Raw genomic sequence first — 20347 nt, 5'->3', positions numbered from 1 at the left:
GCGGATCATTTAACACTTTGAGTTATTTTTCTCAGCCTGAAGAAGAGCTCTGTATAAGCGCGAAAGCTTGTCTCTCTCACCAACAGAAGATGGTCCAATAAAAGATATTACGCCACCTGCCTTGTTTCTCTGATTGTTTCTGGTCACCCTGAGAAATGTTCAAATATGCCTTAGTCAGAGTGACTGGAGTTTAAGTTCTTATTCACCTAAGTCTCTTAAAAATGAGAGCGTCTCCTAAATTTCTTAATTGTCCTAACTTTTAAAACTAGTAGATCTCATCTCCCCCCTCCTCACTTTCATTCATAGATTGGAAGAGAAGTAAAAGCAGGAAATCTTGTCTAAATCCCAATCAGTTTCTCTATTTATTTAGAATTAGTTCAAATGAAGAAAAGATTCTTTCTGTGCCTGCAGAAGAGGATACTGCTGTCAAAAGCTCATTTAGCAGTTCCGCAAACTGTGGTTCCATGTGCTTAGCTACTGACTTTCTTTAAATTGAGAACTGAGCCAATCAGAGCTTAGGTAAGGAAAAGCTATAAAATAAGGGTGCTCAGACCACTCAAATGGGCTCAGTGGATGATTCTTATGAGATACATGATGGCATCTCTTGGAGTCAGAGGCCATATTTCTGATTTTGCTAGTCTTTCATCCAGTGGTAAAGCCTGAGTTCCCCATAGGATCAAGCCGTTAATACAGTGAAATTTATGTCATTTATAAAGCTTGACCTCAAAAGCCACAGAAGAAGTGGGCTGTAGTCCACGAAAGCTTATGCTCTAATAAATTTGTTAGTCTCTAAGGTGCCACAAGTACTCCTGTTCTTCTTTAAAGCAGAGTTTTTGATAGCGGCTTATTGATTCAGCATGTTTTTTTTATTGAAAATGTTTTAAGAGATTATAACATAAGGCTTTAACATATTTGTTGTTACATTCAGATTTCATTTTAAATGGGTTTATTTAAAAAAATTTAAATAAAATTATAAAATCCCTTTAAAAAAAAAAAATCAATTTGTATCCACCCTGCTTTTTGTAGAGGGAGGGGGGAACAACTGATTTTACATTAATACAATATATTGTGATATGTGTAATTGAAAATGTTAGGGAAATGAATGTTGTCCCATCTGTATACAATTCTAGATAATACATTTAAATAAAACACAAGTTTTACAGGGGTAACTGGGTGAACCTCTGGCCTGTGATATACAGGAGGTTAGATTAGATGAGCTAGTGGTTCTTTCTGACCTTAAACTCTATGAATCAGAATGTATTTAATCCAGGTTCCAAACTGGATTAATCAGGTATAAATATCCTGGGCTGGTACAAGGTGCTATGTGACCTTTTAATGAGGAGAGGACCGTCCTGTTCTGTTTTAATCTGAAATACAGCGGTATAGCTCTTCTACCATCTTTCTGGGGTTAATGTTTACTACTGAACCAAATGGAAGAGTAAACCTACTGAATGACTGACATAATTCGCTTCAACCCCTGGCAGTGTTGTGGAGGTATCCAGTTCATTTGTAGACTATACTTGGCCTTTAGCTTAAGAAATCATTCAGGCTCTGTGTATACAGATGGACTTGCTTAAATTGTGATGTCAGTATTTTTAAAATAGCCTAGGCAAGTACATTCAGGCCAACGTTAGCACAGTAAAGCAGGAGCTAGAGGGCACTCTGGCTTTATCAAGGAATACGTGAGGGACACAGAGTTAGATTCCGATTAACAGCGTTTAGGCTGTTTTTAAGCCAGATAGCATTAGCTGCAATACATTGTATTTTAAAGCTACCAAACAGCTTTGTTAAATCACCATATTTGAACCTTGCAAGCATGTGTGTCTGGAGAAGGGACTGTCTCAAACATGACTTAAAAGTGTAGTTGTAAAATGGACAAGACTTAAAACAGCAATTTGCTTGATTTACGTGTACTGTGTACTGTAGAGTTTAAGAAACTTGATGTTGCTAAGGTAACTACTGAATATCCAGGTTTCATTTGCCAGACTTTTGAACCTCTGTAGTAGTCCACTTGCAGGTGATATGTTCAGTATAGTGCAATGCTTTTTTTTTTTTTTTTTTTTTTTTAAGAAAGTGCTACATTCAGTTGAAATTGAAAGGGACAGCTACTAAGGATGAAGGGACAGAGAACCCCCAGTCGCATTTAATCTAGTCAGTGTATTGGGTTAAGTCCCTTTGTAGAAGGGACTAACCGCCCCAATTTTCAAAAGTGTGTATTTTGCGCACACAAAATGGATATTCGTGTGCATTCACCATCCTGACTTGTGCTTAATTTGTGCCAGGGCACACCTCTAGGCTTGGCAGTTCATAGCCCCAGCACCTCTGGGCTTGCTGTGTCAGTTATAAAAATAAAGTTGTTTGAGCCCTGGCACCTTACTGCTTGAGCCTCAGGACCTCTCTTTACAAATTAAGTACTGCATGAGACCCTTGAAAAACTTGAGACAAAATGTCTGCCCGAGTTACAGAAAAGGAGCAAGATCATAGAATGCACTTTTCCAGAATGCCTGGATTGTCCTGAGCTTTTCTTGATTCGATTGTGCTTAACGGAGACTTGCACAAGATGGTTTACTGTTTAAGAAAGTACTCTTCTCCCAAAAGTGTTTGGCAAGAGTTTGAGTTAACTAGGTGTAAATAAAACAAGTTGTAACAGTCCAGCAGAAAAAATCCCTTCTCTATCAGTTGCTCAGGTTTTATTCTCATGATGCGATCATACCATGTGTTCCCATCATCCAGAGATTTTTCCAGCAAAAACAGAATAGCCAAATCCTAATATTTCTAATGGTTACTTTAAAGAATAAGGTCAAGCTTTCTATAAATCATAATGTTTATAAAAGGCATTAAACCTTTTTTTTTTGCTGGCCACTTTTAAAATTTAGTTTCTATTATATTTCAGTTTATAAAATATAAAAGTCTGAAATAGGTCCAACTAGGCTTTGAAGTTGACATCCACAGGTAGCTGAATGGTATATGAATAAAAATGTCCAACTCTTTGCTGCTCCTGTTGGTCTGCCTGAAGACACTTTTCTGCTAGACTGAATTAACGTCTTAGGATATGCAGTTGATTACTGGGAAGATTTTTGCAAACAGAAAACCCTAGAACTTTAAGGGTAGGGATGATGTCCATGTTTTAACTGTATCATATCTAGTTTATCCATATAAGTACTAATCCAGATACTCAGGCTATCGAGGATGCTTGAGAACAAAATCAAACTGAAAAAATGCAACACAAAATTCTTTGGGTAACTGACATTGTCCATTCTAGATACTTAAGGTCTGTATTCTAGTCAGGATGTGTCGTCTTACTAATTAATTTAAAAATCTAATTCTTACTGAATGTCTTTGGAATAGGATAGGGGAAATGTAAAGAGAGATCATAGAGGTTTTTTCCTTTTTTTGGGAGGGGTCCAAATTTAATCTCTACCCTTTTTAAAAAAAAAAAAAACTTAGTTTCCACCATGTAACAAAGGATTTAGTGTTCTTCCATTGTTGTGTAGCACCAAGGTCTGTAACAGTTTTATTTTTTGTTTTACAGGGATAATGGCCCAAGCAGCAACACCAGCGTTGTCAGTCCATGATGAGGACTCCTCTGAAAGCAGAATGGTGGTTACATTCCTCATGTCAGCACTTGAGTCAATGGTTAGTGTGGCTAGTTGCTTCAGTATGTTAGTTATGTCGCTCTAACATACAAAATGACAACATTTTCTTGAAAATTGTTGCATGCCAGTTTCACTTATAGCTTTTATGCTTTACCTTTATGTAGACTGCTCTATGATAGAAGAGTAGAACTGTAGAATACTAAAGAGTGAGTTGATAGCATATTTTTCAACGAAAAAACCTCAGTTCAGTCTCTACTCAAGCAAACCATGCTAATAATAACCATGACTTTTGACTATAGTGGAGATATGATCTGAACTGAGAGATTACACTATTAGGCTGGGATTTCAGGCAGCAGTTGAGGGCAATTTGTACTTTCCAACCTGGTTAAGCGACTGTAAGGATAATTATGCTATGCTAGACTAGTGTATTCCTTGCCTACTCTAGGGGATTGCACTGGTGTAGTTGTACCAGTAGCTGAAAGCCAAGTATAGACATGGCCTTAGTCTTACAGGTTTAACTTAAGACAACAGTGGAAACACCACAGAACTGTTGAGTTTGAAGATATTGAACAGGAACGCTTCTCCTGCTTCCCATCATGAGGATAATCCTGTGGCTAAGGCACTGGATTGGGAATTGGGGGTCCTCCTTGTGACTTTGAGTAGATCTATTAATCTCTGTGATTTGGTTTCCTCATGTTTAAAATGGAATAGATAATATTTATCCTCACAGGAGTGTTTTGAGGGTAATGCTTTGTCTACACATAGAATTTGTACAGACTTGACTAAATGGGTTCAGAGAAAGTTTAGTTAAGTTGGTGTATCCCCTTTGCACAAACACTCTTAAATCAATCATTATAAGGCTAAATCAGTTTGAATGTTTACACAACAAGGGTTTACCAGTTTAACTCAGGCCTGATCTGCCCCAAAACTTAGGTCAACCTAACTACATTGCTCAGAGTTGTGAAAATTTCACACCCTGTATGATGTGGTTAGGTTGACTTAACCACTACTGTAGACAGAATTCTTCCTTCAACCTAGCCTCTGCCTCTCAAGCGGGGTGGATTTACTACAGTGATGGAAAATCCCCTTCTGTCACTGTAGTGCCTACTCTACAACAGCATAGCTGCAGTAGTGCTAGTACTGTAGACATACCATCTGTTTCTGAACAGATTTAGTTCAGTTGGTACAATGTCTGTAGACAACACTTAACTTCACTAATCCTTCTAAAATGCTTTTAGATTCTCAGATGAAAGGCACTATAGAAGTACAAATTATCTATTGCTAATGGATAGCATTGTGTTATTTGCAACAGCTTTGAGAGCTATACCATGGCAACACTAGAAAATAAATTCTTTTCTGCATGATTTCATGTAAAATTGCATTAACTGTACTTTTAACTATTGTAGTTCAAAGCCGCTCTGTTTTTTCTTTTATAGTGTAAAGAACTTGCGAAGTCCAAGGCAGAAGTCGCCTGTATTGCTGTGTACGAAACAGATGTGTTTGTAGTTGGAACTGAGAGGGGAAGAGCTTTTGTCAATACAAGGAAAGATTTTCAGAAGGATTTTGTTAAATACTGTAAGTTTCCAAAAAAAGTATTTCACAAATACTTAACTATACATTATAGTACACTGAACTCTGGACCTAACAAATGTTGCAATGCCTTGGTCTTGCCATAATTGACAGAATTATAGTATGTAGATCAGTGTTTAAGAACTTTTTTTTTAACCACAAACTTAATATTCAACATCCACTGTTTAGTTCAGTGCTATTTTTACCTCAGCCAAAAGGTAATGTTACAAGACTAGCTAATGTTATTTTAAACGTGTTAAACTCTGTCTACACTGAAGATGCAAAGTGGTGTTTTATATCATGTTTACTAATTCAGTTTTTAAAAAGCATCTTTTTTCTTAGTGTAGAAGACAGACTCTTAGGTAGTCAGCTACTTCCAACTATGAAAGACAGTCCCTTAATTCTTCAGGTGACTTCATATCTTCTCAAAGGATACATGAAGCTTTTGACATAGGTAATAAAACTTTAGGATTTGCCTACAGCTTTTTGTAACGCTATAATTGCACAGCATTAAGCTATGCTGATAGAAGCATATTTATACCGGTATGAGAGCATCCATACTTGCGGGTTGTCCTGCTTTAACTAGATCTGTTTCTAAACTATACTGGTCTAGCTAAATGGTACAACTTTTGTGTGTAGACAAGGCCTAAGAGATGGCCCACTTAGAATATGCCAAAGTGTCTTTCAAAAGCTTAATGACCTGTCTTGGAGCCTGTATTTCAACGATCAGTCTGCCCATCAAGAAAAATGGTTTCTGCTGGGCTTTACATATTGGTCATTGAGGAATGTGGTTTTGCCTGGCTAAGTGGAGTTTTTGTTAAAATAATTCTTCACCCCATCTCCTTCGATTATTAAATATTGCTTGACTGATCGACATATTTCCCTCTCCTACCTTGTGTGTGTCATATCCTGAGACCAACACACCTACAACAACACTGCAAACAGACCGATTTAGTCCATGACCGAAACAGTGGACATACTTGAACAGTATTTTCGCTGCTGTTTAAAATTCTAAATCAGAGCTCATTCTCTCAGCGCCCATTCTTTATTCAGGGCAGGACTCTCAATTGTTTAACTGTCATACAGAATTATATACACATTCAGCCACTATAGAAGTAATTATTCTGCTTGATCTGCAGTGAAGTTACTATTCAAAATACAGCATTATAACTTCATTGAAGAATCAAATAGTAGATGAAGTGTTACTGAACCAAGTCCTTATTTAAACACACATAGCTCTGGTAAATGGCAAACACTAAGGCCTTGGCTACACTTACCAGCTAGTTCGACGGCTGGAAATCGAAGTTCTGGGTTCGACTTATCGCGTCTAGTCTGGACGCGATAAGTCGAACCCGGAAGTGCTTGCCGTCGACTGCGGTACTCCAGCTCGGCGAGAGGAGTACCGCGGAGTCGACGGGGGAGCCTGCCTGCCGCGTGTGGACCAAGGTAAGTTCGAACTAAGGTACTTCGACTTCAGCTACGTTATTCACGTAGCTGAAGTTGCGTACCTTAGTTCGAATTGGGGCGGGTAGTGTAGACCAAGCCTTAGAATAAGTATGATGAACACTAGATGGCAAATGAGTTTGATTATGTATGACTTTTGTCATTATGACTATCCTCCTTTAATTATCTCAATTTTCCACTTTTGAGTGATAATGGCTGCTGCAGCTTGTACCTTCCTGTTATGAAGGTGGAATGAAAGAGTAGTATTGCTCCTTGTGTTGGTTAAGTCACGTAATTCTATGAATAAAACTTCCTGCTCAAGTATGGGCAGTGTCTATTGCAGCAAGGCCACAAGGAGGATTAACTCTCCACCGGCTTTCTATTCCTATCCACTTTCTGTGGTAACATGAAGCTACCATTTTTGTGTGTAGTATAGTAGCACTTGAAGGCCCTATTGTGCTATGAGCTGTACATAGTTTTGTGGTTTTCAACCATTTTTTGTTTGCAGACCTCTAAAAAATTTCAAATGGAGGTGCTCTCCCCTTTGGAAAGTCAGCCTGTGGTCTGCGGACCCCTACCATAGAAGTCTTAGATTAAAACTGAACAGAATTAAACTATAAAATGTTGCATGTGCTTGGTGCTAAACTATGGGCTTCTATGGTAATGACAACACTTCCAGGTTTGACCTGTAGGTGGGGGTATTCGCGTACTTTTGATTGATCAGAAAAACAGAATGCCTTTTATAGACTCATAGACTTTAAGGTCAGAAGGGACCATTATGATCATCTGGTCTGACCCCCTGCATGCTGCAGGCCACAAGACCCTTCCTTGGACTCTGCCGTTGAAGTCCCCAATCCTGTGTTTTAGTGACTTCAATCGGCAGAGACCCTCCTGCTAGTGATCCCTGCCCCATGCTGCGGAGGAAGGCGAAAAACCTCCAGAGGCTCAGCCAATCTACCCTGGAGGAAAATTCCTTCCCGACCCCAAATATAGCGATCAGTAATACCCCGAGCATGTAGGCAAGAGTCTCTAGCCTGACCCTTGTTGGCCATTATGCTATTTACGTACCATTGCTTGGTTTTCCTCGGCTACTATGTTTTACCATTAAACCGTTCCCTCCGTAAACTTATCTAACTTAATCTTAAAACCAGACAGGTCCGTCGCCCCCACCGTTTCCCTCGGAAGGCCGTTCCAATATTTCACCCCTCTGACGGTCAGAAACCTTCGTCTAATTTCAAGCCTGAACTTCCCCACGGCCAGTTTATATCCATTCGTTCTCGTGTCCACATTAGTACTTTACTAAGCTGGAATAATTCCTCTCCCTCCCTTGTATTTATCCCTCTGATATATTTAAAGATAGCAATCATATCCCCCCTCAGCCTTCGCTTTGTCAGACTAAACAACCCAAGCTCCTCTAAGCTCTTTTCATACGACAGGTTTTCCATTCCTCTGATCATCCTAGTCGCCCTTCTCTGCACCCGTTCCAGTTTGAGTTCATCTTTTTTAAACATGGGAGACCAGAACTGCACACAGTACTCCAAATGAGGTCTCACCAGCGCCTTATACAACGGAAGCAGGACCTCCTTATCCCTACTAGATATACCTCGCCTAATACATCCCAAGACCGCATTGGCTTTTTTCACCGCCCCGTCACATTGTCGACTCATAGTCATCCTGCGGTCTACAAGGACCCCTAGGTCCTTCTCCTCTTCCGTTACTTCTAACCAATGCATCCCCATCTTGTAACTAAAATTGTTATTAGTCATCCCCAAGTGCATCACCTTACACTTTTCACTATTAAATTTCATCCTATTTCTGATGTAAAACAGACCAGAAGAAGGGATTTATTTATTTATTTGTGGGGGAGGGGGGCAAGACTGACAAAGATCAAATAACTCAAATCTAGTACTCTGTGTAAAGGTTGACTTAATTATTCCTAATAAATTAATGTTTGTTCTAGCTTTAACTGTCCCCAGTAGTGCTGATTCCACCACCTCCCTTGGCAGCTTGAACTGTTCTTGTAGCTAGGGTTTATTACAGTTGTCCTAATATGAAACTCAAAACCAGGGAGGCCTTCTCCTCCACCCACACCTTGCTCCTTCAGTTAAGATGTGAATGTGCAATAAGCATGTTTTGAGACATTACTAAGTCCTCCAGAAAAACCAGGGAATGCCAGAGTTGATCCTGCCATTTCTCAGGTTTAAAAAAAAAGGGGGGGGAGGTGGCGGGGAGTGGAAATAAAAATCTCTTGGAAGCCATATTTTTCATCATAAAAGAACAGAAAAGGCACAAGCTCAGTGTTTAAAAAATAATCATTTGCAGGTCACTTTTTAAGCCAGTTGTGTTCTGTCTGTTGAGAATATTGAGTCCTGATTTGCTTTTACATGTCTATAGGACAATTAGTTTTCTTTTTTTAAAGTATGTGTGGACTGAGTCATCGTGGCTGTTAAGTATTTCTGCATTTCTTTTCATGTCAGATTTGCTTGCTCTTCTTCTCTGTTGTGTTGTAGACCCAGTATTTTTTCCCCTTTGTCTCTACTGCCTCACTCTTTTTTCATTTGTTCCCTTTTTGCATCTTTTGTTAATATAGGCAGTCTCTGATAACTAGCAGGGCTCAGGATCTGAAACTCATTTTTGACTATTAGTAATGGGTGTAATTTAGTGGGGCTCTGGTGATGGAAACGAGTTTAAATTGCTGGAGGATTTTATGGAAGAAATGACACCTGTATTTTGTAGCAATACTGAGCTGATAGAAGAGAATTGTTGCTAAATGTTTTATTTTTTACCGTACACATTGTATTGATCGAAAAATCAGAGCCTATACATTATGTACTCAAGCCAAGAACATTCTTCTTCTTTGTAAACCAAATGACCGTCTTCTATAATCAGTTTCTTCCTCAAAACTCTACTTCTGGAAAGATTTTTCAATCAAAACACACTAAAGAATTACAAATAAATAAATACAATCATTTGGAGTTTGGGCCTTCAACTGGTCAGAATTTTTTTTAAATATCTGAACTGTACTTTACAAGTTAGATTGTTGTTAACCTTTTGGTGCAGTGATCATTTCCTTATTCATGTATTATACAATGTCAAGTAAACTCATGGCACTCAATAAATAATTGACATATTCTGCTAGTACATGTTTAGTTACTATTGCACATGGAAGGAATCTGTTACTCTGGTTTTCCAGCCACTATCTTTTTATAATAATCAGTCACATATTAGTTAGAAAATCTTCATGTGGTCAAATCTTGTGGTTTGAGTTTCTAAAACCAGTATTTAGTGTGAAATCCATTCAACACTTCTCTTGCCGTTGAGGTCTAGAAGGCATTATGTTATCCATTGCGTCACCATACTTGCTGTCATTTCTAGTTTTTTTTTTTAAAGGTGAAAATAGTACTTTTAGACCCAGATTTACAAATGATTTAGGCACCTAAGGCTGTAGATAGGTGGTTTTGTAAATCCTTCTAGGCATCTTAGTGAGTTAGGAAATCAGTGGGATTTAGACACCTTTGTAAATCCTGCTAGTTGCCTATCTGCATCTTTGGGTGCATATTTACCTTTGTAAATCTGGGTTTTAGTCTGATAACCTTTTTTTATAAAAGCAACAGTGTTTAAGGACACAGAAGGAAGTTCACGAATCTGAGGACCAACAAAGACACCTTCCTTTATCTTAGCTTCACTTAACCTTGGAAATTTTTCCACGGAGGTACTTGAAAGCTGCTTGTGTTTTGTCAATGGCCTTGACAAAGTTCTTCATCAAATCCAGCTTGATGTGTAAGGGTACTAACAAAATCTTCCTTGATTCAACAAGTGGTGGATGCTGAACACTTTTCCTCCTAGGCTCAAATGACTGTCGGAGTGGCCAATCTTTCTTGATGTAGTGGGAATCTCTTGCATGACTATCCCATTCGCAGAGAAAACAGCAGTACTTTGTGTATCCAGTCTGCAGACCAAGCAAGAGAGCAACAACCTTCAAATCGCCACAAAGCTGCCACTGATGTTGGTCATAGTTTATGCACCTCAAAAGTTGTTTCATGTTATCATAGCTTTCCTTCATATGGACTGCATGACCACCTGGAATTGATGGCAAAACATTGCCATTATGCAGTAAAACAGCTTTAAGACTCATCTTGATGAATCAGTGAACAGTCTCCACTCATCTGGATCGTGAACGATGTTGAGGGCTGCCATCACACCATCGATGTTGTTGCAGGCTACAAGATCACCTTCTATGAAGAAGAATGGGACAAGATCCTTTTGAAGGTCATGGAACATGGAAACCCTAACATCACCTGCCAGGAGATTCCACTGCTGTAGTCTGGAGCCCAACAGCTCTGCCTTACTCTTGGGTAGTTCCAAATCCCTGACAAGGTCATTCAGTTCACCTTGTGTTATGAGGTGTGGTTCAGAAGAGGAGGATGGGAGAAAATGTGGGTCCTGTGACATTGATGGTTCAGGACCAGAAGTTTCATCCTCTTCTTCTTCCTCGTCTGACTCAAGTGAGAATGATTCTGGTGCATCAGGAACTGGCAGTCCTTCTCCGTGGAGTACTGGGCGTATAGCTGATGGAATGTTTGGATAATGCACAGTCCACTTTTTCTTCGACACACCTTTCCCAACTGGAGGCACCATGCAGAAGTAACAATTGCTGGTATGATCTGTTGGCTCTCTCTAAATCATTGGCACTGCAAAAGGCATAGAGTTCCTTTTCCTGTCCAACCACTGGCGAAGATTTGTTGCACAAGTGTTGCAGCATATGTGTGGGGCCCACCTCTTGTCCTGGTCTCCAATTTTGCAGCCAAAATAAAGGTGATAGGCTTTCTTAACCATAGTGGTTATATTCTCCTTTGGTGATGCAAAAGTCACTTCACCACAAACATAGCAGAAGTTATCTGCGCTGTTCATACAAGTCCGAGGCATCTCTGGTCACTTTGGCTAAACAGAAATGTGTCCCTTTGCAAAATCAAACACTGACAAATAAGAGAGCACGACACTGTATGATTTCTAGAGCTGATATAGGGCAATTTGTTCAGCAGAGTGATGTAAGCTTCTGATTGCATCGTCCATGACTTCTAGGAATAACATGATGCAATTCATATCATGTATGACGCAATACCAGCTTCAGATTGCATCATTCATTGTTTTGCCTAAAAAGCAAGTACTGTCCAAACCCAGTCATAGATTTATTCATAGATCCAGTCAAAGATGTATTTTAGTCATTTCTGGTTTAAATTGAGATCCCTTCTCTTTATAACTCACTTATCCTCCGCCATTCCCAAGTCAAGGGTCATATATACTGACCCAATAGCATATCTTGAAAACTAGAGCCAATCAACAATTTTAAGCATCATTTTTGTTCTCAGTGACCCAGAATTAGTAAAGTTTGACTACATTTATTTCAGAAGCATTTTGGCTGCAGAGCAGTGTAGCATCTTTTTCTTATTATTTCTTGTAAAACTTCTGCAATATTAAGGACAGTGCTAAACTTGTGGTGATCTTTGAATACACATTATTTCATCGTTAACAGATGCATTGATTTTACAAAGATACCCACTGAACTTATCCATAACAGCAGAATACCAGTGGAGCATAAGAGAGAGGCTTTAGGATTAGTTTCATGCCAGATACTTTTATAGTAGGCACCAGTCCCGTCTTACCTTGCTCACTCAAAGTTCTTATAGAATGTAATAGGATATTATAGTATATCAGGATTTTGGGATTCAGATGTAGAGTGAAATGTCTCAAGTTTGAAGTCAAGAGTATGGAATGGCTCCCGTCATGTATATAAAGCTATTTAGAAACTTTTCCGTGTAAAGCAGTTTATTTTAATGGGTAGAAGCTTTAATTCTAATACCTATTGATCAATTTTGCTTGTCCTTGCTGTGATAGTTAAAGGACATTCTTTGTACGTTGAAAACTGCTTTATCCGTCACTTCACTAATCGGAAAGCTCTATACACCAGCATTTCTGATCTTCATTGAAAGTCCGGTTGGCGTGGGGCTAGCGGGGCGTGGGAAGGGGTGTGGAGCACAGGCTCTGGGAGGAAGTCTGGGTGTAGGAGGGGGCTTGCGCCTAGAGCCTGCTCTCTGCATCCCCATCTGCACCCAAACTCCCTCCCTCTTAGTTAACCAGCATTTTTCACTTACTGGTGCCCCCTATTCTCCCAACATGCCAGATAAAACCTCTTTTATTTTCTGTGTGTATATTACTAGTGCAAATAGTGACATACCATTCTATAACTCGCAGGCATTCTTTTATGTCACTCAGAAGCTAATTTTAACTGTAAACCCTCTTATCGAGTTAACACAACACATTGAAGAACACCTGCAAATAAACAAATAAAATACTAGATAACTGTAGTTCACCACAGATATCTTGACTGTGTGCAGAACATGGGGTGCAGACATTGACTCTCAGCTGTACAGCAAGAATGCAGCATAATTAAAGGGACAGAGTCAACTTGAAAATCACAGTGGGAGCTGAAGTTTTTATCTGCTCTTGTTACAAGTAGCACCTAGGATTACCTTAAATGAAAGAAATTGGAGGATTTTAATTCCTGTCCCCCCCCCATCACTTTCATTTACTTCCTCCATTTGACAGTACTTTCTGCAAAGTCGGTTCCAAAGTTGTGCTATTGGTTGTTTGCACTTCCTTTTTCAGACTTTGGGCTAATTTCACTCTCATGTACTGTTACAGAGGTAGCAGGCAGAAAGCTACTGCACATACACTCATCTTCAAGCTTTATTGGTAGTAACAGCAGTGAAGATGGTGCTGAGCAGGCAGGTGTGCCTTTCACAGAGAGAAGAAAGAATAGTGGACCTGAGCATGTTGGTTGTCTCGGGTGCACTCAGAAGACCCTCCTGAACAAAATTAGGATAGCAGAAGAACCCTTACAAAACCTTTTTGAAAAAGGGAAAATACCTTTTTAAAAGTCAGAATGTACTATTTTAGAGTGTTCTATCAGAAAAATGTTCCTTTTAGATCAACATGATCAGTGGTGCATTGTTCTTATACTAGCTCAGAACTCTTCCGTTCTAGTATACCCAATAAAGCAACCTAAAAAATAACTGGAGTACTTGTGGCACCTTAGAGACTAACAAATTTATTAGAGCAGAAGCTTTCGTGCATCCGGAGAAGTGGGCTGTAGCACGAAAGCTTATGCTCTAATAAATTTGTTAGTCTCTAAGGTGCCACAAGTACTCCTGTTCTTTTTGCGGATACAGACAAACACGGCTGCTACCCTGAAACCTAAAAAATAACTGAGGTTCAGTTCCTGCTATCAACTTGGGTACAAATTTCTGGCTAATCAGTGCTAGCCATTCATGGTTTGTTTTTGTTTTTTTGTCATGGGACAACTCATTGCAATAACTGATTTCTACAATAAGTATAATGCAGACTCAAGTATAAGTATAATGTAACAACTCTCTTCATAGTTGATTGTCTTTTGTTAAGCCTACCATTGCTTGTCTCAAGTAACTGCAAAGTGCTATTAAACACTCTAATGAAATCACACAACAATGATATCTTCATTTGGTTGACAAGGGAAGTTTATCTTTGCATTATCCCTATTTAGATTATAAGCTTAATCAGGCACGGACAATGTAATCTGGGGTTTGTTTTATTTTGATTTTTGTAATAAAGTGCTAAGCACGCTATTGACACTTAACAAATAAGTTACTGTTTCTTTTTCAATAGAATAGTTTTTCATCTGAAAAAAATCAGTGGTGCAGTTAACAATACTTTGAACTTCTATAGTACCTTTTGATCCAAGAATCTAGGATCGCGCATTAGAAACAGTCATTAATTTAATCCCTACAGAACTTCACTGAGGTAGGTAAGTATTAGCCCCCTTTTCTGTTTGTAGTAGCACCTAGAATGTGCTCAGTATTGTCTCTACACAGTCCCAGGTGATTTAAGTGTTCAACTCCCATACTTTGAGTGGGAGCTAGACACTCCAGTGCCCTTTGGAGATTTTCAAAGACACGAAGAAGGTAAGTGATTTGAAGGGTAGAGGAGATATGTATAGTTAAACAGAATTTTATGTAGATTACTTATAGATTTTTATTAAATATACATAACCTATTCCTGATCAATCCACAGCAGTGTTCCCTCTAATTTTTCCCATGCATGTGCAGAATGAATTTTGTTATGTGAGGCGCATTCCTTCCCTCCCACACCCAGCTCTCTATCCCCGCAGCAGGACCTGGGCTGGGGGGAGATGTGCCTCTTTCCCAGCCACGGCAGGTCTGTGCTGGGCCTGGGTTCGGGCCGGTCCTGGGGCGCCCCTCCCAGCTGCAGCATGTCCGGGGCAGGTCCCTGCTGGGGCCGATGGGGAGAGGCACCTCTCCCCGCTGTGGCAAGTCTGGGTGTTGGAGAGACGCATCTCTCCCCGCCGCAGCCCTGAGCCCCTGCGCGGAGCTTAATAGGCAGCTACACAGCCACGCAGCCATGTAGTTTAGAGGAAACTTAGATCCACAGCCTATTCTTGATGCCCAACTTCGTGTAGGCATTCTGTTATTTTGATAATAACTATGCTAGCAACAGTTTCAGTAAACATTTGAATTTTCAGAGCTCTATTGCTACTGCTACATCATGATGGGTAAGGACAACTTCAGCAGTTTTTCCCCCTTGCATGTGCACCCGTATATGTACATTTTTTTTCTTTCAAACATTAGACTAAATTTTAATTTCTTCCTTTTTACTGAAGGATCTCCATAAATGTTTGGAATACATGAATGATGTCATTAGAACACAAAATTGCAATCTGAAATGCAGCTCTCTCCCATCCATCGTATATGGTTGAGGGAGTTAACATCCATCACTCTTCATGTGGGTGGTGGATGGTATTTATTTTGTTTTTTCTCAGAGAATAGGACAATGAATACAGTTTAGATCTGGTTATTTTCAATTCCATGCACTAACAGCTTGACAGTACTCCCTCCCATTCAGCAATAGCAGACACATGCTTAATTTAACAAGTCTTTTGAAAAGATGAAAGAGCTGCACTGCATACAAGCAGTTGTACTGAGAGAACATATCCCTTCCTTCAGAAAGAATCAGTTAAGCATTATACAACATAAATAGAACAAGGTTTAATGTAACTACCAAATAAGACGTCAGAAGTAAAACCTGACAGCTGACAGACTCCTCAGATATAGGCGTTTTAGCTTCCCTCATGACTGCTTCAGAGTCTTTTTTACTTGATAGTAGTATTGCACTGCCTTTCTATTAAACTGTTCCTCCATGTTCTTTACCTCTTTATGCAAAAACAACCAGCTTAGATGTCTCTTAGTTCATCATCATCTTTGCAGTTTGCTCTAATGATGATATCTATGACCTTCATGAATACAGTATAATAATGCTGGCATAAACACCTATCGCCCACCTGTTATCAACATAGGAACAGATTTGCTTTTAAGGGATGTGTACTGTTCTTGTTCTGTGTAGTATTAACAGCTTACTTCCAGAGGGGCAACAGATGAGTTGTTAAGGGATTTGGGATTGGGATTTGTGTTCTGATCATTACAAAATCATTTGCAGGTGTCTCTGAAGAGGAAAAGGCAGCTGAACTGCAGAAAACAAAGACTACGTCACTTGTAAACAGGCTGACAGTGGATATTGTAGAAATGGAAGCTCTCCGAAAGTCTGTAGAGGATTTCTTCTGCTTTTGTTATGGTAAGCGCTTAAACTAATTTTAAAAAATCTGAAATAACACTCTTCCTGGGATAGCTAAGCCATCATTAAAGTAGGATGGAGAGTGGCTTATAGTTTCTGCCTTCAGTCTAGAGTACTGCTGAGGTAATGAGCTTAATTTTTCAGTAGTTCTAAAGTGTATTTAAACTCCAAAGAGTTTGCTGTCTTATACATGTTTCACTGCACATGAACTTTCTGAATGTTCCATGGAGCAGCTTTCTTTTAAGCAAGAACAAAATATGTAACCTAATGGTAATTCTCTGCACTGTCAACTGTGCAACTTGTGCTTAATTCCTGAATTTCTGATCCATGTCTGAGTCTGTCTTACCCTGCCCCCAAAGCAATCAAGGTCTTGGAGTGTTGTAGTGGAAGCATGTTCCTCTCCAGAGGAAGAGGAAGTATTACAGTTTCTGTCTTTTAACTAAGGAGACATTGCATCATGTTACTCAATGAAGATCTTCTTTGGTCAATTAGAAAGTGGCTTTGAAGGAAGCCTCATGCTGCAATCCCCCTTGAGAAGAATGGTTACAGAAATAGCAGACCATAGGGTGGGAATGTACAACAGGGAAGAACATGGTTCAGAGACATGGGGAGAAACTTAAGACTTGGAAGAAGGAAGGAAAAAATGTGAAAGCCTAGCTTGTTGTATTCAATCTTACGTATTTTTTGTTTCCCAACAATTTATTTTATTTTACAGGTAAAGCTTTAGGGAAGTCAACGGTAGTCCCTGTGCCATATGACAAGATTCAAAGGGACCAGTCTGCAGTGGTAGTGCAGGGCCTTCCTGAAGGACTTGCATTTAAACATCCAGCAAATTATGATGTGACAACACTGAAATGGATTTTGGAAAACAAATCAGGGATCTCATTTGTGATCAAAAGGTTACATTCTCTTTTATTGGTTTGTCCACTTAAATCAGAACAGCTAATTGATATTTTTCTGTGGGTACCTTAAATGCTGCCATTTTTAAAATGCATATACTATCTGTTACATGAAAAATTCAGTGTTTTGTATTTAAATGTCATACTATCAAATGGGTAATGGTATTACTTTTTCTTTCTTTGTGTTAATGCAGGCCTTTCCTAGAGCCAAAGAAACACCTAGGTAAGTATCAAGTTGTTTCTAGTAAACAAAACATGAAAATTTTATAATTAGAATATATATTTTTATCTTCAATTCTTTGAGGAGTTAGGGCACCTATAAACACATCTATTATAAATATTCTATTTGGCAGAAATGTCTAGATTGTGGTTTGACTTATTCACTTGGAAAACAGAATGGTTCCATAACCTTTGTGCCTTCTACCGAGAACCACTGACTGGGGAGAGAATTAATTCTAATATGTTCAATCCTCATACAGTACTTGTCTTACCATGAATCAAGTATTATCCCCATTATAGAGAAGGGAAAACTGATCCACAGAGGCCAAGTGACTTGCCTAAAACTCCATAGAGAATCCCTGTTAGACCAGGGATTAACACTCATGAGTTCCTCTCGCCCAGTGCTTTGGATAGACCACAACTCTCTGATTGCTTATTGGAGGCCCGTATATCATCTGTAGAAATGTCTTTTATGGATATAGTGGAGTATGCCAATTCCAAGAATCAATGCAAGTGTGTTTGCATGTGTTGGGGAAGGGACTTCTTTAAGCAACAGCTGACTTGTCAAGAACAAGAATTTCATGCCAGCCTATTTAAAGCCAATACAGAGCCCCGTGTTTGCTGCTCCCCACTGTGAAAGGCTACCACAGGGCTTCCATCTTGCAGAGGTCATTGCTTAGGGGTAAATTTCACTTTCTGAAAACAATGTCCTCCTACACACACAGTCTGATTTGCAGGGCAGTATAGACACACCTTTAGACATGTAAGATTTTGATGTAATAGAAATGGCAAAGATTCAATTAATGAACAAAATGATGCTAAGGTAAAAAGTAGGTTTCAGTATGCTTAAGAACTATGTAGAAATGTCCATAATTCCTATTCCAATAATATTTATGCACCTAACCGCAATATAGATACAGGGTAGCAAGATTGCCAAAACAGACTGGATAGTTTAATAATGTTGAGACACAGCATCAATTTAGCTTTATTGTTATGACTTCCAGTAACAATGATGACAGGGATAGATAAAATATTTACATTTTTAATAAAAGATATTCTAACGTAATATTGTATTAGTGTTGCTTTTTAGGCTATAAACCAGGGGTGGGCAAACTACGGCCCGCGGGCCACATCCGGCACTCCAGCCAATTTAATCCGGCCCTCAAGCTTCTGCTGGGGAGCAGGGTCTGGGTCAGCTCCACATGCGTGTATTGCGGCTCCCGGAGTCGGCGGCATGTGCCTCACTCCAGCTCCTACGTTTAGGGGCAGCCAGGGGGCTCCACGTGCTGCCCCTGCCCCAAGCGCCGCCCCCGCAGCTCCCAATGGCTGGGAACTGCAGCCAATGGGAGCTGCAGGGGCGGCACCTGCAGACAGGGCAGTGTGCAGAGCTGCCTGGCTGCGCCTCCACGTAGGAGCCAGAGGGGTGATATGCCGCTGCTTCCAGGAGCTTCTTGAGGTAAGCGCCGCCCAGATCCTGCACTCCTGGGCCCCTGCCCCAGTCCTGATCCCCCTCCCGCTCTCTGAACCCCTCAATTCCAGCCCGGATCACCCTTCTGCATCTCAAATCCCTCAGCCCCACTCCAGAGCTCACACCTCCTCCGGAGCTCAAATCTCTCCCTCCTTTCCCCCCCGCCCCCAACTCCCTGTCCTAGCCTGGAGCCCCCTCCCACACCCTGAACTCCTCATTTCTGGATCCACCCCAGAGCCTGCACCTCCAGACAGGGGCCCCCCTGCCCCAGCCCTGATCCACCTCCCACCCTCCAAACCCCTCTGTCCCAGCATGGAGCACCCTCCTACACCCCAAATCCCTCATCCCCAGCCCCACCCCAGACCCTGCACCTCTAGCCAGAGCCCCCGCACCCTGAACTCCTCATTTCTGGCCCCAACCCAGCACCCGTGCCCCCAGCCAGAGCCCTCACCCTCTCCTGCACCCCAACCCCAATTTCATGAGCATTCATGGCCCACCATACAATTTCCATACCCAGATGTGGCCCACAGGCTAAAAAGTTTGCCCACCCCTGCTATAAACAGTAACAACAACAAATCTTTCTTATAAAAGCACAAGCTCTCTGAACACAACTTTCTATAGATATTTGTGAAACTCAATTTAAATCTTGTTTAGCAAAACAGTATTAATTTATCTTTGTGGCATTTTAAACTTGTATATAATGTAAATGACGCATAAAAAAACTGTAGATCCTATCTTCTTTTTCAGGAGCTCATGTGACTGTTACAGATTCTACACGCACAGTTACACCACCAAGTGGAAGGTAAAATGTCTTTTTTCCTATTGGAAATATAGATACATATATGTAACCGTTGTGGGCTTTTTTTTCTGTCTGATGAATACAGCACCTTTAAAAAGGAGAGAGAGAGAGAGAGAGAAAAAAAAGGAGAACACTCTGCACACTTTTATGGTTTTCAGTGTCTAGTATGTATTTTTATATGGCATGTAACTTTCTTGAAACTTTTTTTCTGTCAGAATAAGCTTTGCTTACTTAAGATCAAAAATAGCATGTAGTCAAACTTCCTCTTACTCTTGGCTGGGCGTATATGTACAAGTTCTTCAGAACTCAATGGATATCAGTTTCACTTCAGCCTACATGAGTGATATCTAATAACATAATTCATATGTTATCATTCAGTAATGAGCTTGTCACATGCAGCAGTATGTCACAAGTATCTGCATCAAGCTTAATCCTTGCCACTGTCTCTTCCATTAAATGTCATACAATTTTACCATTTGGCAGTGTCTGGAACAAGTTAGAAATTCATGAATGTAAAATTTATGTTGCAAAATGCAAATTTTTATAGAATTATATGCTTCTAAATACACATTTTACTAAAAATAGTGCAGTTCTGTAATACTAAATATGCCTTAAAGAAGGTGGGTAGGGAATGAATGATATTGAAAGCCACATATGATACTCCAGAATAGCT

General features: G+C 40.0%; 1 protein-coding gene across 3 annotated transcripts in view; it reads left to right on the top strand.

Annotated features, from left to right (window-relative positions):
* GTF2I (general transcription factor IIi) overlaps window positions 1-20347 on the top strand; it is an 80274-nt gene that overhangs the window by 10955 nt on the left and 48972 nt on the right. For all 3 annotated transcript variants that reach the window (XR_004643367.1, XR_004643366.1, XM_034752230.1), the window contains exons 2-7: window positions 3533-3636; window positions 5033-5171; window positions 16155-16289; window positions 17005-17188; window positions 17383-17411; window positions 19623-19677. Coding sequence is in view for 1 of the 3 variants with exons in the window: in XM_034752230.1 (XP_034608121.1) it covers window positions 3538-3636; window positions 5033-5171; window positions 16155-16289; window positions 17005-17188; window positions 17383-17411; window positions 19623-19677 (641 nt within the window). In the remaining 2 variants the exon portion in view is untranslated. The remainder of the gene's footprint in view (window positions 1-3532; window positions 3637-5032; window positions 5172-16154; window positions 16290-17004; window positions 17189-17382; window positions 17412-19622; window positions 19678-20347) is intronic.

Source organism: Trachemys scripta, chromosome 18, assembly GCF_013100865.1.
Source record: "Trachemys scripta elegans isolate TJP31775 chromosome 18, CAS_Tse_1.0, whole genome shotgun sequence".
NCBI lineage: Eukaryota > Metazoa > Chordata > Testudines > Emydidae > Trachemys > Trachemys scripta.
The sequence above is the reverse complement of the archived record's forward strand: the minus strand, read 5'-3'. Positions and strand labels throughout refer to the sequence as shown.